A 25,423-nucleotide genomic window follows, 5' to 3' on the forward strand; every position below is an offset into this window, starting at 1 on the left:
CTCTCACCCGGGGGTCAAGAACTAATCATCGCCCTTCGCAATCGCAAATTGAAACGGGGGGCGTCAGATCGCCTGGGAAAAGGTCGATTCCCTTATAAGAGAACCCGGTTGTTAATACGCGGTTCGGCTGAAATTACGGAATGTTACTTTACGTTTGTGTATTTTTAGGACGCGTAATTGCACGGTATAGATAAGCGAATCTCGCGATGAGGACGACCTGATGAAAACACAGTTGCATGTTGTTATATTAACGATCCACCGTTCTCTCTCTTTCTCTCTCTCTCTCTCTCTCTCTTTCTTTCGGTTCGCCCCGAGGTGACGTGAAATCACGAAATCGATCCGTCTTGAACAATCATGTATCTCGTTCTCTTTGGGTCACTGACTCACAAATGATATTTGGAATGACCAGTTTACAAATCGAGTTCGAATCATCTTCGAAGACATTGTTTCAGCGCGGAATGTTGATACGGGAATTTACTCGCGAATGAATGAGAAAAAGGAAGCGTTTCTTCGGAAAATATCGGGACAAGCTTGTGATCCTGAGAGAGAGTTGAGAGAGACCGGTACCGGTCTCTCGAAGCTGTCAATGTTGATCTAACAGTTAGAGAGACTGTTGTTACACGTTCCGATTTCGGACGACGTTTGTTATCTTTAGGTCCGGTACATGTACTGGAATTATACAGGGGCCTCGGTGTTGGCGCCCCCCCCAGGAATGCCGTCTTCTGCGATCACACGCAGGCGTGTATACGCACGTACGTCAGTAAGCAAGTATGCGTCGGAGAGATCGCCGTCTCTTCGATTGGAAGTGAACCAAGTGAAAGATCTCGAAAAGGAAGGCGATTATAAAGGGGAATGGGACCTTGAGCGCGGTCAGCCACTGGAAGAGGACTTCGACGGAGGACTGCTCAGAACTGCCGCACACCGGGGTCCGCCATATTGTTGTGACTATCGAGTTGAGTTGGACCCCGATCTCGGTCCATATCTCTTATAACGGGTGTGTGCGACACTCGCGGCGCCGAATCGATCGTAAATGTCGCGAGGCGATAATGACGTACGTGGTAATTAACGGAGCGCCCGGAAGCATGGCGATTACAAAACAAACGTATTTCTCTCTCTTTTTTTTTTGTTTCGTCATGTTTCGTTCCGGATGTTGTTGTATCATTGTTATGTTTTCTGCGGTTTAAATGCGAGTTCCTCTTTTGTCTGTTCAACTCTCTCCTCGTTCAAGTTACATCCTTGCAATTAGTCTCTCAGCAAAATTCTGCGCTTTTGAAAATAGTTCAGAAAATAAAAACAAAAAACCTCCGACAAAATTAAAAGCACAAAATGGACAGCAAGTTTTAAACACTTCGGTCTCAGCTTGTGTATTTGCTAATTTATCTTGGAGCAACAATCTCTACCTATACGTTTACCGGCGTGAGATAAAAGAAGCTCGAGCTGACGCAAATGACGCAACGCGTTTTCGCATACTCGAGCTCGCGCGCGGCGAAACGGTGGATGATAAATGGGCGCCGTGCATGCACGTGTGTGAGCGTATGTGTGAGAATTTTTACGACTCCATATTTAACGGGGCTAAGGAGCGAAGGAACATCTATTGGTTCGTTGGAAAAATAATCGACGAGCAGCAGCTCGGGCAAGCCTGAGAAAGAGAGAGAGTGAGTGAGAGAGAGAGAGAGGCGCCTGACCGTAAAGTCTCGCGTTTAATGGGAAGCTCGCGGCAGCTTCGGTTGTTTGTTAAGCGCAATCCCGCGCAAAGACGATATAGGCGGCGGCAGCGGCAGCGGAGGTTCTCGAATTATTCGTAACGGTTTTGTTCTCACACCCACCTGGCTGGCGCTCGGGAATCCGCGTTCGAGCGAAGGAGCGCCGATTAGAGAGATCATACGCCGGCGCGGAATTTATTTTCTCGCCTCGCGCAGAATGCAAGTCCGGTAAAATTCTACGGTCAGAGAGATCTGACGATTCCTCAATCTGCGCTCGCGTCGGAAATCGCCTTGTGCAGAAAAAAAAAAAAAAAGAAAAAAAGACGACAAACACGATGGAAAGACATAATTTCGACATCGCACGGAAAACCGACGAAGCTGACTCGTCATTACAGAAAATTATAATGCGCGCGCGATCGATACGTTCTCTCTGAAAAAAAAAATGCGCTGCGCAAATTAATTATTGTACACGAGAATGCTTATTATATTATTTATCATTCCGCAATCTCGTAATTTCTTCTATTACACAAAGTGTTTTGTTCCTCCCGGATTTTCTTGGATGCGTGCCGTGCGCCGCGTCTCGAGGGAAAAAAAAACGACGCGATCGCATCGTTGCTTTTGATAACACTCTATAGAGAAGATGTGCTTCGGCTCGCGGTGTAAATTATTATTACTATCGTTCCCGCGCGCGGCGATCGATTTCCGGTGCTTCTAACGGCGAGATTACCGTTTTTCTGATCGATCAACAACAATTTCTCTGAGAATCTCTCTCGGAGAACGCGCCTGATATCTAAATATGTTTTTTGTGTGTGTGTGTGTGTGTTTCTACCGACTCGCGGAGAGAGAGAGAAAAACGTGAGAGATGCTCGATGCGCGCGTCTCTTCGGTTTTCGCGGCGATATTGTGCGAAAAGTATCGTCACTGAAGGCGAGTGTGTAAAGAACATCCGTTAAGAGGCTGTTCGATGTGCCATTGAGTAGAAATCAATCGTCGTAAGGAGAAGATAAACAACATCAACTAGATGGGTATATTGATTGAGACGCGTATTCGTCTCGCAACGACGAGAAGAAACGTTCAGCGTCATCAGCGCGAGAACACATCGGAATATATGTACGTGTGCTCGAACGAGTGCGAATGCACAAGAGAGAAAGATCGAAATAAAGAATTTTCTCCCGGCCGAGAGAAGGCGCGCCGCCGCTAACACGCCTTTGTCTCGATTTCTGCGACCTGCCTCCGTTTTGAATGCGCCCGCGCGCGAAACCGGAGAACCGCATGGGCGCGTAACGCAAGGTGATTAATGCGTAACCTTTATAAAGGCTCGGACGCGGTAACCGGTGGGTGTGTGTATAGCGGGTGTCCTCCGAGTACGCGTATCGGAATATATCAGTCGCACACACCGAACAAAATTTTTTCACTACATTGCTTTTGAAACGGAGTCGGACATATTATAATTAAGACATTTCGATGACGGAACACGGATACGTTGATGTTAACTCGATTACGTTATTGAAAACGAAGACGATTAATTAACGTCGCTCAAGGTCGTCGCTTCGATTGATGATATAACAGTTTTTCTCTCTTTTTTTTCGCAATTAGCCTTAATCGACGCAAATGTTTGATTTGTCAGCTCTGCCATTAACGAGCGGGTCTCTAATCGTTCCGCGCCGCGTTCCGGCCTCGCATTCTTGCGTTAATTAGATAAATGGCGTTTTATTGACTCAAATCGCATTTTGACGATTAATTAAGACTTAATTAGTGTGACCGATAAAAGCTACTCACCGCTCTTAACCAAAGCATCTTTTTTGATTGCAGGAGGCGATTCTTCCGGCTCCGTTGCCTTCGGTTTGCCGGGATCATCCGTGTTGCTGCGCAGATCAGAGGAAATACAATGCTTTTCGTTGTTTAGAGAGGAACGTCGTGTAAAACAATCAGGTTTTGTTTCGTGTCGTTGTGTTGTGCGAAAAATAAAATTTCTAACTAGATGACACGAATAAATTAATGATGCACAAATAAATCATATTTTATATTATATGTATATCAACACAAATTTGAAGTGATAATTAATAAATTTTTGTGATAACTGATAAATTTTAAGATTGATATAAATCAATATGGCGGATGTATGTGCAAATATATATTTTTGTTGCAATAAAATTTTTAAATTTCGTAGAAGAATAAATTACGCATTTTACTTTTATGCAAAGCGTCCTGTGAATTCTCGAATTGAATTTAATTTGAATTTTTATGCGTATTAATTTACACGTTTAAAAAAAATATATATATATATATATGTGTATATATTTGCACATCCGGCATATTGGCTTATATCGTGCTCAAAACTTGGTTGAATATATGTACATTTCAATGGCGGAGGAAGCGCTTACGAGCGTTAATAAACGCCGATCGCGCTTGTTCGAATAGTGTAAGAGGCGATTGCAGCGTCATGCAAAGAAGGAGAGATTGCTTTTCAAAGCAATAAGCAAATGTCGAGCATTCCATGGAGGCGTTCACCTCGTGGGACGGTTGAGTCAAACGACTCGGCGTTCGATTCTCAAGTAACATATCGACAGCCCTCTTTACCCTATTCTTGGAACGGTCAATTAACCTTTTCCTCCTATATGCCGGCGAGTAACCCACGTTCTTCAAAGAAAGTGAATTAATTTCTTTTTAAAGTTCATTCATTGCGCGGCACGGCGACGCCAAGACGCGATCTGCTTCCTGACACAATTCCCAGCGGAATTGTTCGCGGGCAACTAACCGTTTCGGTTCGAAGAAGCGGACCGAGCTGTATTCCGATTAATTTCGCACAATGCGGGGCCACAAAATTTAATAGAATTATTAACTAAATTGCGCGGTAAAATTCAAAACTTCGAACAATAAAATTGCAAATGCAACAGATTGCGATGCAAGAAACGGTGAAAGTGGATGCACGCGAATTACGTATCCGAGAGAATTATCGAGCGCGGCGGTCTTGAATTTCTCAACACACAACGTTTCCTGATCACAATCGGCGGTACGTTGGGTAAAAAAAAAAAAAAAAAAAATCGAGAACTGCAGAAGATCCGAGCGTTCGATTGCGCGAACTTACGCGTTTGCATATTCCAAGGAAGTTGTTTCCTCCTCCTCGCCGATGGTCGCGAGGTTGCTCTGCCAGTAATAGTCGCCGTCGTCGCTTTCGTCGCTCGTGTCCTCTTCCTCCACGACGGTCTCATCGTCGTCCAGCATTCGATTCACTTCCGATGTTCTCATGTCGTCGTTCACCTCGTCCAGCGATCGATACGTTTCGTCGTTCTCGCTCTCTCGAAACGCCAAATTCTCGGATGACAAATTATTTTTTGCTTTCGAGGAAAACGTTTCCTTGCGCATGTCCCGATCGTTCAATCTGCCGTCCTCTCTTTGATTTTCCGAATCTATATGTTTTTCCGTTTCGTTGCTTGTCTCGTTAACGCGATTGTCCTCGGTCGGTTCTGAATTTTGACGACCCGACGACGAGACTTTGTCCAAATTGTTTGCCGATTGCAATTGATCCGATTTGCTTGTAATTTCTTCGTTTCGTACGCCAGTTTGTTCGCAGTTCGTCGTCTCGGACGTGGTGTCCGATTCGTTCCTCGTGATCTCCTCCTGATCGGAGGATTGCAAACCTTTAGCCACTCGGATCTCGATAATTTCGAAAACTTTGTTTATTTGCGCGTCCTCTTCCGAATTCTTCGCTTTCTCCGTGTCAAGGCTATCGCTTTTCAATTCCCCGTTGACATTTTCACCCGAAATTTCGGTTTCCCAACTCTTTCCGAAAACGTCGCTCTTGCTCGATGACAAATTGCACGATTCCGATTGCGAAACGAGCTGCTCAACGACAGCTGCGACTTGCGGAAGTTCTCTGTCTTCTTCTTTCTCCCCGTGATTCGACTCAACGGACGATTTAACTTCTCTTCGCGGCGTTATACTCGGCGGCGGAGGCGGCGGAGGTGGCCTCTTCCGTCTGGCCTTCACGTCCTTCCTCGGCAACGGCTTTGGTGGCAACAAAGGTGCATCTGGAAGTTCCCTGTCGTCGTGAGATACGGGCATCGTTGCGGAAAATTGCGCGTCGTTTTCAGATTCGCTCATCCGCGCTTGATTCACGCAGATCCTATTAACGTGATTTCTAGCCGGCAACGGCGGCGGTGACGGCGACGATGATCTGTCGGTGTTGGAACGAACGGTGCGGTTCCCGTCGCGGTATTTCTCGTTATTGCCCCCGTTGACGTGTTCCACGAGCTCCGCGTCGTCCTTAATTGGTCTGAAATGCGTGGTCGAGTCGGCGGCCAAGTCCGCGGTATAGAAGAGATCCGGCCTGGTCTCGTGTCCGTAGCTCAGCGGGGCGTCCTGAAAGCTGAGAGGCGGTTGGAGGGTGATCGTCTCTTCGATCAGCACAGTGTTCGGCGCGACCACCGCCGTGATCCGTTCGACTTCACCCCGCGACTCTACATGCGTCACCGCCTCGGAACTGGCGAGACGGCGGAGCAGGTAGTCAGGCGGGTTTGAGAAGTCCCGCTCGAGATGCTCGAGCGGGCAGATCGCTCGCGACAGCAGCACGTCCCGATCGGACAGTCGATCGGAATCCCGATCGATGCCCGAGATTTCGCTCGGCGTCAGCTGCTCGGAGCCGCCGGTCGACGCGGTCGAAGCCGTCGAGATGGTCGACACACGATCGGACGTCGAGAATCTGTCCACCACGGTGGACATGGAACTGCCGGTGTCGTCCGACGTGCTGCCATGCGTGGAGCCGCATTGCGATCGCGCGTCCAGATAAACCATCGCTTCCGGCGGTTCCTGGAAACGGAGATCGTCATATACTCTTCCATTTCGAATTTTTAGACCATTAATTTTTAATTAATAATCTTGTCCTAGCTTTTTAAGAACTTGTTGAGTGCTCATTAATTTCAGAGTCACACCGATTTTTTTCGTAATTCTTTAATTAATATACTTTTTCAAACAGACCTAAAATTTGGATTTTTGTTTCAAGTTTAAATATTTTTCACCTAATTGCCGCAATTTTAAAATGTGGCTGAATATTTCTTCTGCTTCTCTCTGTCCGAATATTTATATTGATTTCTGAACTTACAACCGGTATTACGAGTTCGTAGGGATTTTTTTTATTTTTATTTTGGTGCAACGCGTAAGATACAACACCTGTTTCGATTTCGTGAACTCCGGCGAACGGTCCTTCGGCGACTCTTTCGGACTCGCCTGACTCGATCCATTGACGGTTCTCGGCGGCGAGGATTCGCAGGTCTCGTACGAGCTCACTCTGGTCAGACTCTGCGATCCCGAGGCCGGGGAGCTTTGTTGCGAGCTGTTTCGCGAACCGTTCTGCGACCCGTTATGCGATTTCGGACTGATCGGTTTCTTGACGGGGCTGGGATTAGCCTCGCCGTCCGCGGGTCCCCGCGGCTGTCGCAGCTTCCTCGGCGGCACGGGCGGCGGCGCGGACGGCAATTCCGGCGGTATCTTGCTTTTCTCGATCTTTCTCTCGGCGCTCACCACTTCCGGTCTGAGAGCGCCGCGGCATCTCACCAGCAGCCTGATCACCAGCTGCGACTCCTTCAGCCGCCTCACGCAATCCAGCCGGGTCATGTGTGTCACCGGTACACCGTCGATCGAAAGTACCTGCAAGATATATATGTAACGTAATTGACGCGGTGGTACACGTACGCGCCGGGCTTTGATTGAAGCCCGCAATAATAATTTGCAATGTAAACACGCCGGGGAGATGAGAGAAGGAAAGCCTCTCTCGGGGGAATTATTGCTCAGGAAGTGGGTCTTGAAAATCGCAGATGCCGTGGGAGCCGAAAGAAAGTGCGTCCCGCGCAAAATGTGAGAATATGTTACGTCCTACAAATATCTAACGTCTTCAATCCTAATATATTGTGAACATTTTAGCAAATTTACAAAATTAACGTCTCTTTAGAAAATCTCGGAAGATAAATGCGTTCTAAATTCGCGAGCGCGCGAGAAAACACATCTCCGTTATTTTCCTTATATATATATATGTATCTTTTTCCCCTTTCTCTCTTACGCTCGTTCATTCAAATCGCTGACAGCGCATTACAGATGCAAGCTCGTCGCGGTTCGATGCGTGAAAATAATTGTGCGTCAGTCATTTACGCGCGACATCGAGACAGAGCTACATCTGCCACGGCGCTCCGCGAGCGCAATTGTGATCTCTTATCCGTCGCGCGAAGATCTCAGAAGTAGATGATGATGAAGAAAACCTGTCGGTTCCGCAATCGAAAGCGACACGTATGACGCGCCGGAGATCTCACGTAGCGTTAAGATTAAGAATGAAATCATACATGTTCATGAAACGCTACTTTCTTGAATTCATCATGTGTGCGCGCGCGCGTTACAGCACAAAAATATCAATTTCAGCGAAAGCAGAAATTACTCACGTTCAACGCGCACACACAAGTAAACGAACTTGGGTTGAAAACACGATGATGATGAAAACGAAGATTTAGAAGAACCGCGATTTTATCTCGCGTGCATCTTGTGTAATTTTTTTCGAGAGAATTAAAAAACAAACAGACGAACAAACAAAATTCGAAAGCACGCGAGAAATACGTTTTCGAAAACGTATAATTGTGAATTCCCTTACCTCGTCTCCCTCGCCCAGACTGCCCCACGAACATTTCGCTCTGCTGGCAGGACTCTGCTCCGCGCAGCTCTGCACGAATAACCTTCTCACTCTCTCGCACGTCTTATTGCCGCCCTCGAATTTCAGCCCGAAGCCAAGACGCTCGCCGGGCAGTCTAAAGACCTCGACTTCCTCCTCGATATACCCGTCCATTCCGTTCGCCGGGCTTTTGCTCACGCCGGATTCCTCATCGTTCTTCTTTCCGTTTCCAATCGACAGAACGGTCACGAAGTTATCCGGCGGTTGACTACCGACGCTGACCACCGTCACGAAATCCTCCGTTGTGCCCTTGGCGATGTCCATTTTCCGGACCGGCCTTAATTCATGACAACAACACCGCTGATCTTTACGCTCGGCCAGTACGCTAGCCACTCCCTGAAAACAGGTCAGAAAGACATACATTATTAGACGACGATCCCGGTTTGCTCCGTGATGTAATATCTAAGGACAGGTTTTTCTTGATGGAAAAACCTGTTTATTTCGAAGATTATATTTACAACAATGGCAGAAATCACGGACGAGGGAAAATTCTTCGACGCGCTCGTTTCCCAGACACGATTTATCTTCTTGCTCGTCTGTATCTGCGATCGTAAAATCGATTAACGACAAACGGACGAATCGTGTCACACAGCGTCGTCGAGGATCACGATTAGACGATCTCGACTCGGCGTGCCGTAGTCGCGTGACCAACTTAAATACGGAACTTTCATGTTCTTCCCCCGTCGTCGTACCTGCTCGTTTTACTAATCGCGTCATTAGACCACAGTCTTCCGCAGCGGCGGAACGGAATTATAAACAAACAGGACACGTGTCGGAATAAATTGCACCTTGAGACGCGGAGCATTTGTACGCGTATATGTATGTGTACTCGGCGGCGGCGTAGCGTTAACTGTAACTTTTGTATTCTGTTATACGCTTGACATTTGTTTAGCCACGGTTAACCTTCGATTCGAGCGGGGCTTCACATTCCACGATTCTCTTCGTGAGGCTGACGCGTTGTTTTTTTTTTTTTACAAAAATTGTAACTACGATTGGTTGAAAAGCTACATTCGATCTTCTCTCTTCTCCTCTTTCTCGTTTATTTTCCAAGAGTTTTTTAATCGACAAATCGATAAAGTTTCCATTTATATTTCAGAAATTTCGAAAAATTTTTCCTTATTTACGATCGTCCGCTTTCATCCTTAGCCCCCGTCGTGGATATTGCAAATAAATTACAAGGATAAATTTCTCACGACGCGGAACTTTTCTCGTGCGCGCGCATGTACGGCGACGTTGTCATAAACATTCTTTCGAGAGCCGAGAGGAGACTCTCCGGCCAATAAATCCTCCATCGTATTTTTCTCCCGCGGGCAGGTGAACAACGCGCTCCGCCTCCATCCGTTTTCACTCATCAGTATCTCGATAATTTAACGATATGTATACCGTCGTCGCCGTGAAAGTACGTCCGTTTCTACTCGAAGGCATCGTGTGTGCACAGCCACCCCTCTCCTTCCCTTCTATCACCGCCAAGATCTCGGCAGAATGTGAGAAGTAGAAAGTAGATAGTGACCCGGGGTCACTGTCGAGCAATCAGCTGATCGCGAAGGCTCCTCCGACGTAGGTGTTTCCGATCTTCTTTTGCATTCATCGCGTCTTCTCTCGTCATTTTTTTTTGTATGTGACCGGATGTTAAATTTAAATAACATTGAAAAATAAACAAATTTTCTCTGTCGCGAATGTCGACCGCGTCAATTCCTCACATGTTGCGCTACAAATATAACAGTATCTACATCGAGGCTGCTTGTTAAATGATGTACGAGATTTGTCAAGAATTTTCCGGTCCAGTGACTTAAACTAATCGAGTGCATCGCCGCGATGATGTTCCGTCGCGCGACGCGGAGATCTAGAAAATCAGTTTACATGTCGGAAGTGCGGAGTTCCTTGTCATTTTGTTTTTGTAACCGTTAAAAGAATTTTTTTCGTTTTTCACAACACATTTGATATGTTCAATTCTTGCGCTAATATACACTCGCGCAATTTTCGCGTTTTATCGTTGCAACAACAATTGCATCTCTCACGTTGCGCGCGCGCGCAAGGTGCGCATTTTTACTTCACACCCGGTGGAGAGATCGTTAAATCGGCGTCGAAAATCGGCGATGAGATCGCAGATGGAGCACAAAAAGTACCGCCGTGGGCAGACTGTAGGGAGATTCGAGGAGCCGTACAAGTGCGCGTAACGGAATTCGTAGCCGCAGGCCGATCGCCACGGTCTCGATATGTGCTGCGCTGGCTCTCTGAGCGAACGAGCGCGTGTGTGGGCAATATCGAAACCTCGTAAAAATAACGTCGAGCGATGCGATTCCCGAATACGCGCGCTCGTCCGCAAACCGGGCTTCGCCGTGTGTATAACGTCGCACAGTTTAATCTTTCGGTTTCGATACTCGACACACATATTTCACAAGACTTTGCAGCGTAGCATCATAAAAATTAATTATAAAAGGACGCGAGAAAGAGAGAGAGAGAGAGAATGAGTTGCGCTTTCCTCGCCAATTAACACATTCCATCCGCTCTCGTGTGGGAAAGGATTTGCATATAACTGTAATCATTATGGCCACCCGGTAAGACGTAATGAATCGGAAGCACGTAAGGTCTATTCGCGGGGATAGACGGGACGAGATGTCATTGTAAGTTTGAATCGCTCGCGTGGCCGGCAACGTCGTGTTAATATTAAACAGACGTAATTGAAGTAATTAGTAGAAACGCACGAGGCACGGAGTCGTGCGTTCTTTAACGGGTACAAATTGTGCCGAGAAAGACCGTGGAAGCTCCGTTCGAATTCGTTAGAACAGTTACGTCCGGAAATGCGCTCGACTAAAATGGAACTGTCTGCACTGACTGCATCGGAATTCCGCGTTTTCCCGGTTGTCGTTATGCAACAACTGGTTATACTCGAGCCGACACGCTTCGTGAATTTTGACAACGCGTTCCATTCATTATTTTAAATCACGTCGGGGTCCGTCCTAAATACACGCCGGTGTATTTTGACGTCGTCGGCGCGGACCACCCGTGGGGTAATAACCTCGATTTATGTGTTACTATGTAACGCGCGCGTGTGAAAGAAGTGTGTTTACAAGAGCGAACGGTTTAATTGTGAGAAAGAATGTACGTGAATCGCCGCTAAATGGGAAAATCAGTTCCGCGTGCATTTGCGACCAATTTTCGATCGTGTGGAAAATATTTCGACGACGCGTTGAAGACGATGACGTCTCGGGACATTTTTTTTTTTTTACAAGATATATCGGCAAACCAGTCGGAGTTTTATTGCAACCTCTTGTGTTTAAGACACAGTTTCGCGATTCGTCGGTGTCGAAACACACATCGATCGACAGATAATCAAGTCGAGTGCATGCATAAGAATTTTCTTTTGCAACGCTTCTGCTTCCTACCCAGGCGAGCGATGTGCATGCGAGACTTTCACGGGATCGAGAACAATTATTTATGCACAATGGAATATCTCTCGCAAGGTGTGTGGAAAATGACGAGAAACTGTGTGTCATTATGTTCTATTCGCACATTGACAACAAACAGTATTTTTTTTAGTGAATGAAAAAGAGTTGTTAAACTTCTATTATTGTTTCAGAACAAAAGAGTAAAAAAAAACCTATTTTGTTATCTGTTCAGGTCAAAAATTGTTTTATCTTAATTACAAAAACCACAAAACAATCGTCTCCTTGCGTCTGTCAATTAGACACTGCATCCTTGCATGTGACGTATAGTTTGATGTTTCTCTGACGTGTGCATCGAAGCCGTACAACGTATGCGTATAGAGTGTTGCTAATTGGATTAAGCGAGCGTTCTTTTGAACCACAGGCACGTGGCGTATTTTTTATTCTCTTCGTTAAATAATTCGCGATATAACTGTTTGTTTTTGATTTTTTTTTGTTTTTGTTTTTAACACAGTCGTTCGATCTCTGGTCGGTGCAGTGGATTTACAATGTGAAAACGAATATGATCATCGCGTGCACAGCATGCCGGAATGTCTGTCTGTCGGATTTTTTTTCACGGCTATCTTGCAGTTTCATATTTCGCTCGTGTTTGTTTTCGCGCACACGCTTTTGCACTCTTCTTCTGCCTTTTCTTCAAAGCCACCAAACCGCGCAACAAGAAGATTCGAAAAAGAAAAAACGCAGTCTATATATTTCTTGAGGTTACTCAGCGCAATCTTTGCGCGTCTTCTCGCAATTTTCTAGTTGATTATCACCTGATATACGTACCATTCATCTGCCGTTCGCGAGCATTGCTAAATCCCTCGATCGTTCGCCACAGTTCGCGTTGTAAAGCAAAAGTTGATTCACGATTTTGTCCTGCGACTATGCTCCCTCTTCTTCAGTCTACACACGTGCGTTCTTGTTTGATAAAATTTTCTCAATTACTCCCAATTGTTTGAATTTGTTTTCAATGTTCGATTATATTATGCACACGAATGTATGATTTTTTCAAAACATATGTGGATGTCGGAAACGAACCGCCGACGCATCGCGCCGATCTATTTCGGAATCGAACTGGCGAGTTTTGGCGCGACGAGGGAACCACGCCGCGCGACCTGCTGCGTGGCGATCGCGGTGCGTAATCGCGGTACGATTCCGATATACGCGGAAAATCGATGGTTTCAACGTGCATTCGGGACACCGCGCCGTGCCGGACTGATGAGCCGCTCGGTAGGCTGACTTTCTTCCACGCCGCGGCTTGCCCCTTTGATTACGAGCACCGTCCCGTCCGTGTCCCTCTTTTTCTCTCGCTCGCACCGCGCACCTCGCGCGAGCGTTCTCTTTCTCACCCACCGCCTTTCGTCCCGTTCGCTCTTCCGTCCACGTTTCCCTTCTCTCGCTCGCGCTCTTTCTCCCCGTTAGGTCGCCAATCTCCTTTACACTGGCGCAGAGCGACCGTTCTTCTCCATCCTCTCTCGCTTCGGGTGTACCACTCCTTTCCTCAGCAATGTCGTCGACGTGCCGAACCGATCCTGTGTGCCGCGTTCTGTTCTCCGACCGGTGTCTCTCGTATTATCCCCGTGAGACTTGGAACAAACGAGCGGAATGGACCCGGGCACCACTTGAAAAGTGGCGCTCGAAGAAATTCCCCACGAAAACTTCATTTCCGAAGAGATCATCGGACTCGTGGATCTTCTTTTTTTTTTTGTTTTCTTTTTTAACCGCATCTTCGACCGGATGCAACGCGAATTCTGGAAGAAACATTCGCGTCAATGCACTCGCGCGTGTAATCTTCCTTCTACGAATCTCTCGATCGATTACAGAAAAACGACATTTCGAATATCTGTTCTCGTGTAATCTTTATATGTGACTGATAAGTTTTCTCGTTCTTCTTCTCTCCCCTCCGGCTCCTCTTTCCCTCCCTCCCGTGTAATTTTCCTCGCTTCAGCAACGTCGACAACGGGCGCGCGTTTTCGATCCTACGCGAGATTCCGCGGCGCACAACGTCCCATATTATCCACGGACTTTCCATAACGATTAGCCAGGAGAAAAGTGCCGGCGGCGGGCTCGAGCTCGCTCACGATATATACGCCTTCTCTCCATTCGCGTATATATTATATATATATATATATATATATATACATACATACGTACATATATATACTTTCCTACTTCGTCATGCAACGATCTTTCTCAGCTTCGACGTTTCTCCCTCGCGATACGACTAATAAATCTCACGCACGCATTCGGGACGCGTTAAAATTCACGCACGCATATCAATTCGCTTCGTCGTTTCGTTTCGAAATATCTGTGCTTTCTAGAATTCTTATTCGGAGTTTATTTGTTATACAAGTTTCTTTGTACACAAACTTTACGGAGAACACAGAGTTGATTTTTCTTCCAACGCTCACGAGACGAGCGCGTAAAAAAAAATTGTAATTACATTGCATCAGTTTGTATATGGTATTTTGCATCTGGTGCGTGATTTATATCGCTCTCAAAGGAGCCAGAAATAGAGAGATAAGACGGTAGCGCTTCAATTGCGAGGAGAGAGCTAATAGGAAAGAAAAGAAGGTTACTCCAGTTACGTCAATGTTCGAACGCGCCTCCGACATACCACACGGACTATCGCTCTGCGCTCTATTTTGTTAATACCATTCACGTGTATTTTCTCGATTAAATTAAATTTATTTTATTTGTTTGCAAAAACATCCTGCCAACCTGTTCAGCCATGCCCTATATACAACATCTCCACAATTTAAATTGAATGTATTTTTAATAATTAAATTTATTTCACAGGATATAAATGACAAAGATCACCTTTGAGATTCCGTGTATTGTTGATTCCTCAACTTACGGAAGCGATACTTCAACGAAATACTATGTGAATTATTTGCACACCTCGCAGCTGACTGCGCATCCGAATGTCGCAAAACACTTGCAATTGCACTGAACCAAAAATTGACGATATTTCGCGTATCGTCGTGTGACATCTAAGTCACGTGCGACGATAGAATGAACGCGCCCAGGAGAAACGAAGTTATTTACTCCAGTTACGTCAATCCGCTTCTCACACCTTCGCAGGTAATCTTGTCAGGCGCGTCCGTACATGCGGTTGCCTCGCAAAACCGCAGAACCCCAGCTAACCGAGAAAAGTAGGGAACGAGTGAATCTGTCGGCAGTCATTGAATACCATCCTCTTTCCCACCGACAACGACGACGACGACGACGTACCCACCGATAATTCGCCGCGCTGTAAAAGTACTTTCGCTTGTAGAATCGTGCAAGCGCTGCAAATATGCGGGCGTGCAAAAGACGGCAATGCCGGAAATTTGTTAGAGCGCCGCGCGACACGCACCGTAAAAGCAGAATCCGACATAAGAAAAGAGTTTGACCGACTCGGGAGTTAATCGACTGACAAGCCGCGCTCCTTTCGTAACAACTTTATTTAAAGACTGCATTTGAAAAATGTTAGAATGCACAAAATAATTAATTAATTAATTAAAAATTAATTAAAATTAAAATTGAACGAGAGAATAATGAAAATTCTAATTGATAACGCGAGAAAAACAAAATTTTGATATAATTTGACGATGGAGCGCGCGTTAACTGCTTTTTTGGCCAAATTCGAAAACTTCACTTATTTCCTCGCCGCATTTCCCACTCGCGCGCGCGCGTGTTCCGAATATTCTTTCTCGCGAGATAACACAGCGATTATAAACGTATAATTGCGGGCGCGCAAACTGATCTGGTGCAAGTCGAAACGAGAAGAACGACGGAGATTCCTGCCAGTCGACGATTCGTCGAACGAGGAGTAACGGCTACGAGCCGTGGCGCGTTTTAACGGTATATTTCCATCGCGCGGAGATCTGGGTTGCTGGAACGAGCGCCGCCGTGCAAACGCGTACGTTTTGGTTTCTCGCGTCGACAATAAAATTACAGTCTCTCGGGAGATGGTGTTTTTCCGCAGCGCATCGCAGCGTGAACGCTTTAACACCTGTAGCTAAAAAATCTTTCACTCCACTTTCTTGTTCACGTGCACATACGATTACAAAACGATTAATTCAGATCGTATGGACGTATGCGCGTTTGATTTTATATTATTTCTTACGTTTTTTTTTGACACTATATATAGCACAACACAGGCGCGCGCTATGCTGTTATTGTTTTTATTTTAACATGTTGTGCTAGTAAATACAACCTGTCACCGCGATGACAGGTAGTATATACGTCTTACAAAACCATATAATACACATGATGTACATATGAGAGATGTCAGAAATAACGCATGAAAATCAAACTCAAAAAATAAAAGAAAAACGGGAGAATGGAAAAACAACACGTGACTAAAGTCACGTTACAGAGACAAGAGTAAAACAGAGAATATTATATATATTATATATAATATTCTATATCTATATATAATACACACACACATATCTATATATATATATACCGTAATCACGTGACTAAAGTCAGTGACCTCGCCGCGGTCACGTGACCGATGTCAATGACCCCGCCAAGGTCGCGCGGCCGAGGTCAGTGACCTTACGGTAGTATGCACATAATATATATAATATACAATATAAAGTATAATATTATACTTTATATTATACTATATATAATAAATTATATGTATTATACTTTATATTATACTATATATAATAAATTGTATGTATAATATATATTATTTAATGTTATATATAATATAAATTACAATCTTGTTACTTTAAATAGTCACGTGTTGTTTTCCTACTTTTTTCTGTCAAGTGACTTTACTTTAGTCACGTTTTTAATTTTCTCCACGTATACGACGAACTGTCAAAATCGCTTTTCTGTCATTATTTACTCTCTCGATCTTACCGATTCGATTCGACTCGACTCGACTTGATCAACCAACTAATCGGCAACGCGGAAAAGAGACAACAATAGATGCGATACATTCGATATCGAAACGCGCACTTTGCGGTACACATGAATTTTTTATATAGAAAGAGGATTAACGTTTTTTCGTGTTACTCGCTCGTTTTTCGATCTAAATTCCGCGCGCACTCTTCTCAGGGTTGTACTGTCGTAAAACTACAGAGACGAGAGGTGAAATGCACCTCTCGTGATGCAACGTAAAGAAAACGCTCTATAAATAAAGGGACACGCTAATGAACAGTCTCGCGACCGCAAAATCGCAACGCGCCGCCAGCCTGCGTTCACGCACGAGCGCGTGAAATCGGTGTAATAGAAAATCGACGCTTTGATCGGGCGGCAATCGCGGGCGTATCGAATTCGGTCGTTTAACGGCAACGACCATGGCGGTCGCGATTCCGAGCGAGGGATTCTATTTGACAGAAAGTTGAGCCATGACGTGGGTCTCTCTCCACATACAACTAGGAACTCCGTATGTATATGTACGTACACACACATACAGAAAGACGGCAAATCGGCGCGAGCAACGGTGCAACGAGGCCACGTGCTAAGAATTTTGTTCAGCAACTCGTCGGCAGAGATTCCTCAGAATCTTTTGACATTATCGCCGTTTTCGCCTAGCGACGCAACGGAAGGAATCGCGATGTTCTAGGCGGAGACTCGCACGTCTACTTTTTGCCGCGGCAATCGGCAGCGATTCCAATCCGCCGATTCTGAGAAAAATGTACTTCGGGATGCCTCGGGAAAAGAATACAATCTGTGTCGGAGATTTCACTGCGATAATGAGAGACGAGCGTTTGCGCGAGAAATCGCGCGAGATGATCTCTTTTCAGATTTTTGTATTTTACGCGTCGTGTGTACCAAACTCGCGCGGCACGAACGTCTTTCTCTCTTTCTCTCTGTTTCAACTTTCCGCGCGGAAGAAAACGCAGAAGTCGCGGATTTCACCGCAAAGATGTTTCCTCGCAACATCCTCTCTCAAGCGTACGTCGAGTCCCGCGAACTTTCGTGAAAGCGAATGTTTTTTTCGCGACGGTGGCGGCGAGACGCGGCAGCAAGCGGAAAAAAAGAGAAGGGAAGAGAAAGAGAGAGAGAGAGAGAGAGAGAGAGGTGAATGAGCGCTCGCGGAGGCAGACAGGTAGGTAGGTATGCGGCAGGTGACTTTACGAATCGCTTGCAGGTAGCGGGGCACTCCGGCAGCGCGCAAAAGAGGACAACGCTCTCGGCGTGGCTGGCCATTTCTGAATCGTACCACTTCGAGGTCTAGACGACGATGACAACGACGACAACTCGTCGATTACCCGGTTAATAGGACGACGTTGTTTTGTGATTTTGTCGCTTTGCACGTTTTATTTCTTGCTCGTGTACGAGATCGCGCGAAGTTACACACACACGTCATCGAAGCGCGTGTGTGCGCTCGTCGATACACTCGTTTCGTATAACGGCAACGCAACAAACGCATCCTCGATACGCATTGAGCTAATATGTGTGACTGTAATCGCGCGCGTTAAGATCGTCCTTTCGATTTTATATGGACTTCTTGTCACGACTTTTTCTCTGCAGCGCGAAGAACTGCACGTATATATATATATATATATATATATATATAGTCGTGAAAGAGGGTAATGATCTCTGCTTCCTCTCAGAATCGTGCCACTTCGCGGACGCGCCGTGTAATTACCATCACCGTCGATTAGCGGTTAATAGATCGACATCTTAATCGTTCGATGTAACTAGATCGTTGCCCGCACAATTAATTATTTATGTAACATCAATGAAACGAGTCGAGTGAGAGAAGCCGCTACGTAACGGTATGTTGGCGCTGCTTTAATTGCATCTATCGTATATATGTATGTATAATCAGCGATAAGTGACAAAGAAATTATTATTCCACGAGTTGCAAAACGTCTGTTGCGATCGAAGACCGAAACTTGAACTATATATTTGAGCTATTAAAAAACTGTAAATTACAGATGTATTAAAACATTGACAATATTTAACGTTGTAACAAATCTGGAATTGTCAGAACAGATGTACAACTTGTTTCAATCGACAACCACTTTTAAATTTTTTATGGTTAATTTGTAAGAGCAGTCGTTTCTTGCAACGTCGACCGTCACGACTCGCTTACGCGCGCATCGGCGCATAGAAAGTTTTTCACAGGCTTTCGTTATCGAAATAAAACGTTCCTTCCGATCGGTCACATTGAAAGTCGATTCGCCGAACAAATTTCAACGATCAAATAATTAGAGGCGCAACCTGTAATTTTCGCGAGGAGAAGGACACGAAAGTAGTCCGAAGTGAAACTTCCAATTCCGAAACGTGAAATTTTCGGCAACCTCATTGCCGAGGGTTAACAATCCTCTTGATCTCACACAGAAGAAATCAAAGAACCGCGCGCAAAACTATAGAAAAGAGGATGAACGGAGGAGAGAGAAAAAAAAAGCACTCGTAGCTACCCACGGGCGCTGGAAACATGCTTGTTTATATCCCGAGAGCGTGACGACGAAGGCAGAAGGAGAGAAGACGAAAAGAACGAAATATCCTCTGAGAAACAGGTAGTAACGGTAAAGCAGCTTCGAAGCGCCTTACTTATTCCCTTGCATATGACATCTTCTTCTGACTTACTAAATAATTTATAATTTTTGACTCTTTTGCTCGCGCAGAACAACACGCAGAAACTGTTCGTTCGCTGAGAAATTTTACTCAGGTTGTTCGCGCAAAAATAGAAAGAAAGTGATTCAAACGAACGCAGTGCAGTTTGCAAAAGTGGGTGAAGGTCTGTGTGAAAAATTATGAATGTAAAATATGTAAGAGATAGAGAAATTTCAATTTCAAAGCGCACAAGAGTTTTTTATATACATAAAAAATAAAATATATATAAAATTTCTATCTCTCTCTCCTTGGAAGAAAAACAAAATTGAAATAAAAATAACACAAATAAAAATAACACAAAACAACAAACAATGACAAAACGAACAATATAAAAACTGTACCTATACGTTTTTACTTATTTTTTATTTATCGCTATTGTATCATTTTGTAAGCTAATGTCACATACAATTATAACAAATCATTGTACTCCGACTGTACACACTGTATAACGTTTTAATTTATACGTGACACCAATACGATCGATGCACTTGCTTATTACGCGAATTGTATACACATATACAACACAGCTACAAAAATATAGTAAAAAATATATAATACTTTTTTTTTTTTTTTTTTTTACGCTTATCTTATCTCTACGGCGCGTAAAACCTGGCATACGCGCCAGAGCCAGAGTACCTAATATTTTGTAAGTCAAATTTCAACAAAGCTTCGAAACAACACAACCGCGCGAGACAGTTTTCTTCATGAACCATAAAAGCTTAATCCGTTCACATTACCCGCGAACAGCCTATGGTCATGTATATTGATCCGATTATCGTTTCAATGTACGTATATACATTATCGCGTTCGATATTTTGTGCAGAAAATGTTACTTAATCTTTTACGATATAAACGATGATAATCTTTTACATTTCCGAGATTTCCGGAATATAAACAAACGACACTTTTTTGTCTCAATACCATTCAGCTATATTTTTTCTAATCTTCTTACACATTTAAATATTATCTATGACAACTCTCTATACACCGATATGTAACGAGTATCTCTCTTATTACGTAAAAGGAAAATAAATAAAACTCTCACGCGACAAATGATTACAAATCAATTTTTTATTTCAACTGATAAAACAAATGGTTAACATAAAGTAAATAATAAGCATCATATATTAAGCAGCAGCCGAATTATGTTTGTTCTACAACATAAATTATAACAAAAAGAAAAAAAGAACGTATCCTTGCGATCGATTTGATTTAAATGCTGCGAGGATATAAAGATGCGGAATGTAATGCTATGTGCGTTAACACATAAAAAAAAAAAAACATAAAGCTGGGAAGTAAATAAAACGTATAAAGCGAAACGGACTCTTCTCCCTCGCCCGCGTAAAAACTTCGTATTACACCGCGTAAAGTCCCGTAGGAATAGAATGTAACGCATATTAGTATCCTATAATACGTAATCGGACGAAACTGATTTTCATCAGATTCGCTCGTGTCTTAGACTTAAGCTCTAGTTATTGCTTTGTGCACGTAGTTAAGAAGAAATAGTAAAATTCTCTTCTTAAAGATGTGTAAACGAACGCGAATCCATCTGTCATCGACAGATAAAAAAATGAGTAATAACATATGCATGTCCTTACTTTAAAATACGTACGCACGTATCTCTGTGACTCATATATACGAACGTATATACGAATCGTAATGTTCACAGTATCAGTTTGTTTATTACTCCAAGACAGATATGTTTACGACGACAACAACTGATAAACTTCTCTCAATATCGCGTAAATTTGAAAACGACTAAGTACGTACACAAATACGTACGTACACACATACACTTGCAATTTCGCGTTTTGTCGATACATAATTTTTATAACAGTTATAAAAAAAAAACTAAAGAAAATTTTCAACAGCACAAGTTTATCACAGCTCGCATATAAATTTCGAAAACAATATTTCTTTTTTTTTTTCAGATCGTCGATTAAGTGTCAGCATATTAAGAAAATAAAAAGTATATAAATATATGTTCTATATTTTATGCAGAAATAATTGTTTCTAGGTTGTATGTTTTTGTATAGACAAAAAAAATGTTTCGCTGTTACAGAATGTCATGTGATTTCGAGAAAAATTTAATGTTCAGCTCGAACAAGTGGGTTTTAACTGGTTAAAACGGGCATGTAAAACTTGTGTTTGCGCGTGTCTCTGGTGTGTTTGAAGGGCGCCTGCTTGGCTTCCAGAAGAGCGGCCGGACACGGTCCTCTGTGCCTGGGAACGTATTCCTTCTTGTACATGCTGGATGTAACGGTGCTGCCGTCGCTCAAATCGATGTGAGACACATTCGTCTGTCTATGGACTCTCTCCACCTTTTGCGTGCTCTGAGAAAAGTTACCGTAGCTCTTCGCCTCGCTCTGCGAGTAAAACTTGCCACCTACGGTCAGATTGTCCTGTCGTACGATTCGCTGCGGACGCTCGTAACTGGACGAGGCCCAAGGATTCACATCCCTCGAGCTGCGATGCAGAGACGTCAGGCTACGCCTGTCGCTGCTCTGGCTTGAGTTGCTGATGTACTGACCGCTCTCGGCTAGATTCGAGATGCTCTTGCGCTGATCAGCCGCCGTCGACGAGATCGTGTGAAGCGCCTCGGTGGATGTAGTCGCGCCACGTCGATGTAGCACCGCGTTGCTGATGTCCGCCGACGACGAGGATATCACGTTCTTGCGATGGTGACTTTTATTCGCGACCGAGTCCACTTGCGAGCTTTCTGTGGACGTTTGTCCGTTGATCATTTGCCGGAATTCCGGACTGGTCGAATGATATCGTGCCTGGCTGGAGATCGTGTGCTGCTCGTGTTGCTTCGTGGCTGATCTCTGCCGACTTTCCATGTGTTGTGTGTTCACGTAATCGCGCTTGCTGACTTCTTGATGATGACGTTCGGTATGTTGCTGCTTGTGCTGTCTGTGCTCGTCAGATTCGACCACTTGACGAGACGTCTCCTCTCCTCGCACGATCTGTCCTCGATGATGTAAACCTTCTGTGATCGATCTGTCTTCGACGCTTCTACGAGTCTGCATCACATTCTGTGATCGCAAATGTTGCTCGCTCGAGTGCGTTCTCTTATGTTGTTCGTGATGCTGATTGGATATCACAGAAGTTAACTTTTGTGAATCCACAGGTTGCAGCCCGGACGAAGGACCGTCGATCGGTTGGGTGACGCGACGATCGACAACAAACTGTGTTTGTTGATGAGTTTGAGCGTTAGCGACTTTCTGATCGGACTGAGTCGCGGAAGTTGTCGTACGTCTCACCGTCGTAACGACAGATCCGTCTGTTTGCGATTCCACGGTCTTTCTGCTGTCGGATTCCATCTGGCTCATCTTTGCGGCAACGTCTTTTCCTGTACGCCTTGTGTAAGTGTTGTAGTTACGCTGATTCGTCGTGGTCATCACGGTGGTGTCATCACCGAGCGTGAAAGACGATTCCATGTGCTTGCGACGATTCACTGTTTTGCCTGCGAGCGACAGTTCCTGCTTAGAGGGTGTGTATGTATCTCTGTTGGTAGTTTTCGTTTCCATGGTAGCACTGCTGAGTTTCAAATTGTCCTCGTGCGACTTGATATCCGCACGTTCGCCACGTACTACCGTATAAGTCGATTTATGAGACGTCGTGCCTTCGAAATCACCTGTCATCTTCAAGTTATCTTCTCTCCTTACGACTTCGGCTCTTGTTACTCTCTTGGGAGTGAAATCATCGCGCGGACGTCCGACGAAGTCGCCTTCCGGTTTCAAGTGATCAGGATGTTTGATTGGCGTTCTTTTTTCCGCAGGACCAACCACGGTCTTCTGAGGTCTGTAAAAATCTCCTTCTGGTCGTAAATGGTCCGGATGTTTTTTAATCGGCATACGTTCGCCACGTGCTACGTGCGTGTAATCGTCTTTGCGACGCACGTCAATAAATTCACCTTCCATCTTAAGACTGTCCTCGTGTTTCTTGATGTCAACTTTCTCCATTCTAGTTATCTTCTTATAATCATCTCTCGAACGGTGAATATCCATCTGTCCCTCCATACGCAGGTTGTCCTCGTGTCGACGCACCGCTACACGTTCGCCATTCACGTATTTGTAATCGTCTTTCGGAGAAACTTCCATTTCACCTTCAGGACGAAGATTATCTTGCGGTTTCTTCACCGGTACGCGATCTCCTCGCTTCGGAGTGAAGTCATCTTTAGGAACTATGTAGAAGTCACCTTCAGGTTGCAAATTGTCCTCGTGTTTGATCGGAGTTCTTCGTTCGGCCGGTTCTACCTTCTTCGGTGTGTGTAACGTGCGTTTCGCGAATTCTCCTTCAGGACGAAGGGTGTCCTTCGGTTTTTTCACGTCCGCTCGCTCGCCTTTTACCGGCGCGTCTTTTTTCGGTCTACCAACAAACTCCCCTTCTAGATGGAGATTGTCAGGATGCTTGATCGGTGATCGTCGTTCAGCGGGACCGATAGGCGATTTTACTGGTCTTTCGAGGTCGAATTCACCTTCAAGTTTGATGTTGTCCTTAGGCTTTCGAACGACGGCTCGGTCACCTTTAGTAGGCGCGGATTCTTTCGGTCGTTGCACAAATTCGCCTTCTGGTTTCAGGTTGTCGGGATGTTTGATCGGTGTTCTCTTTTCCGCAGGACCAACCACAGTCTTCTGAGGTATGTAAAAGTCTCCTTCTGATTGCAAATGATCCGGATGTTTTATAACTGGCAAACGCTCACCAACTACGTGTACATAATCATCTTTGCGACGTACGTCGATGAATTCACCTTCCATCTTGAGAGTGTCCTCGTGTTTCTTGATGTCAACTTTCTCTACTCTAGTTATTTTCTTATAATCATCTCTCGAACGGTGAATATCCATCTTTCCCTCCATACGCAGGTTATCCTCGTGTCGACGCACAACTACACGTTCTCCATTTACATGTTTGTAATCGTCTTTTGGAGAAATTTCCATTTCACCCTCGGGACGAAGATTATCCTGAGGTTTCTTTATTGGTGAACGTTCTCCTCGTTTTGGAGTAAAATCATCCTTGGGAACTATGTACAAGTCGCCCTCAGGTTGCAAATTGTCCTCGTGTTTGATCGGAGTTCTTCGCTCGGCCGGTTGAACTTTCTTCGGAGGTGTACGTTTCGCGAATTCTCCTTCAGGACGAAGGGTGTCCTTCGGTTTTTTCACATCCGCTCGCTCGCCTTTTACCGGCGCGTCCTTTTTCGGTCTACCAACGAAATCTCCTTCTGTATAAAGATTATCAGGATGCTTGATGGGCGATCGTCGTTCAGCGGGACCAACTGGCGTGCGTGATTTTTCTGGACGTTCAAAATCACCTTCGGGACGAAGATTGTCTGTTGGCTTCTTGACTTGTGGTCTCTCTGCTGGTCGATAACCTTCGTGTTCGGGACGTTGAAATTCTCCTTCCATTTTCAAACTATCTGGATGTTTAATTGGAGAGCGCTTTTCTGCAGGTTGGAATTCCTCAGGTTTTGGTCGCTCGAATTCACCTTCCATTTTGATATTATCTTCGTACCTCTTAATGTCAACTTTCTCTACTTTTGTGATTTTTTTATAATCATCTCTCGAGCGATGAATATCCAATTGTCCCTCCATCCGCAAGTTATCTTCGTGTCGACGCACAACTACACGTTCCCCATTTACATGTTTGTAATCGTCTTTCGGAGATATTTCCATTTTACCCTCGGGACGAAGATTATCCTGAGGTTTCTTCACTGGTGAGCGCTCTCCTCGTTTTGGACTAAAATCGTCCTTGGGAACTATGTAGAAGTCGCCCTCAGGTTGCAAATTGTCTTCGTGTTTGATCGGAGTTCTTCGCTCGGCCGGTTCTATTTTCTTCGAAGGTGTACGTTTCGCGAATTCTCCTTCAGGACGAAGGTTATCCTTTGGTTTCCTTACATCAGCTCGATCGCCTTTTAATGGAACGTCTTCCTTTGGTTTTCCAATAAACTCTCCTTCTGGATAAAGATTATCAGTATGTTTGATTGGAGTACGCCTCTCTGCAGGTTT

General features: G+C 44.8%; 3 protein-coding genes across 6 annotated transcripts in view; all 3 read right to left on the reverse strand.

The window, feature by feature from the left end:
• Positions 1 to 6,260, reverse strand: part of LOC109857728 — a 30,682-nt gene extending 24,422 nt beyond the window's left edge. For both annotated transcript variants that reach the window (XM_020434343.1, XM_020434342.1), the window contains exons 1-2: positions 4,792 to 6,260; positions 3,483 to 3,568 (exon numbers count right to left, since the gene is read on the reverse strand). In XM_020434343.1, the coding sequence (XP_020289932.1) occupies positions 3,483 to 3,568; positions 4,792 to 5,807 (1,102 nt within the window). In that variant the 5' untranslated portion in view covers positions 5,808 to 6,260. The remainder of the gene's footprint in view (positions 1 to 3,482; positions 3,569 to 4,791) is intronic.
• LOC109857722 lies at positions 5,845 to 9,272 on the reverse strand. Its single transcript, XM_020434333.1, has 5 exons — positions 8,874 to 9,272; positions 8,338 to 8,751; positions 6,873 to 7,349; positions 5,955 to 6,512; positions 5,845 to 5,880 (listed from the first exon to the last, which is right to left on the reverse strand). The coding sequence occupies exons 2-5, from the start codon at positions 8,677 to 8,679 to the stop codon at positions 5,845 to 5,847; spliced, it is 1,413 nt and encodes a 470-aa protein (XP_020289922.1). The 5' UTR covers positions 8,680 to 8,751; positions 8,874 to 9,272.
• A 12,131-nt stretch (positions 9,273 to 21,403) lies between these two features.
• LOC109857720 (titin) overlaps positions 21,404 to 25,423 on the reverse strand; it is a 21,936-nt gene continuing 17,916 nt past the window's right edge. For all 3 annotated transcript variants that reach the window (XM_020434331.1, XM_020434330.1, XM_020434329.1), the window contains exon 8: positions 21,404 to 25,409. In XM_020434331.1, coding sequence (XP_020289920.1) covers positions 21,533 to 25,409 — 3,877 coding nt within the window. In that variant the 3' untranslated portion in view covers positions 21,404 to 21,532. The remainder of the gene's footprint in view (positions 25,410 to 25,423) is intronic.

The sequence above is a fragment of the Pseudomyrmex gracilis genome, unplaced genomic scaffold (genome assembly GCF_002006095.1).
Source record: "Pseudomyrmex gracilis isolate BER0280 unplaced genomic scaffold, ASM200609v1 scaffold_169, whole genome shotgun sequence".
In the NCBI taxonomy this organism is placed as follows: domain Eukaryota; kingdom Metazoa; phylum Arthropoda; class Insecta; order Hymenoptera; family Formicidae; genus Pseudomyrmex; species Pseudomyrmex gracilis.

Coding starts and splice junctions, on each gene's coding strand:
- LOC109857722 (XM_020434333.1), bottom strand. CDS start 8,679: ATGGACATCGCCAAGGGCACAACGGAGGATTTCGTGACGGTGGTCAGC. Junction 6,513..6,872: donor AGTTCACGAAATCGAAACAG/GTGTTGTATCTT, acceptor CTCCGTTTCCAG/GAACCGCCGGAAGCGATGGT. Junction 5,881..5,954: donor TTAAGGACGACGCGGAGCTC/GTGGAACACGTC, acceptor CAACACCGACAG/ATCATCGTCGCCGTCACCGC.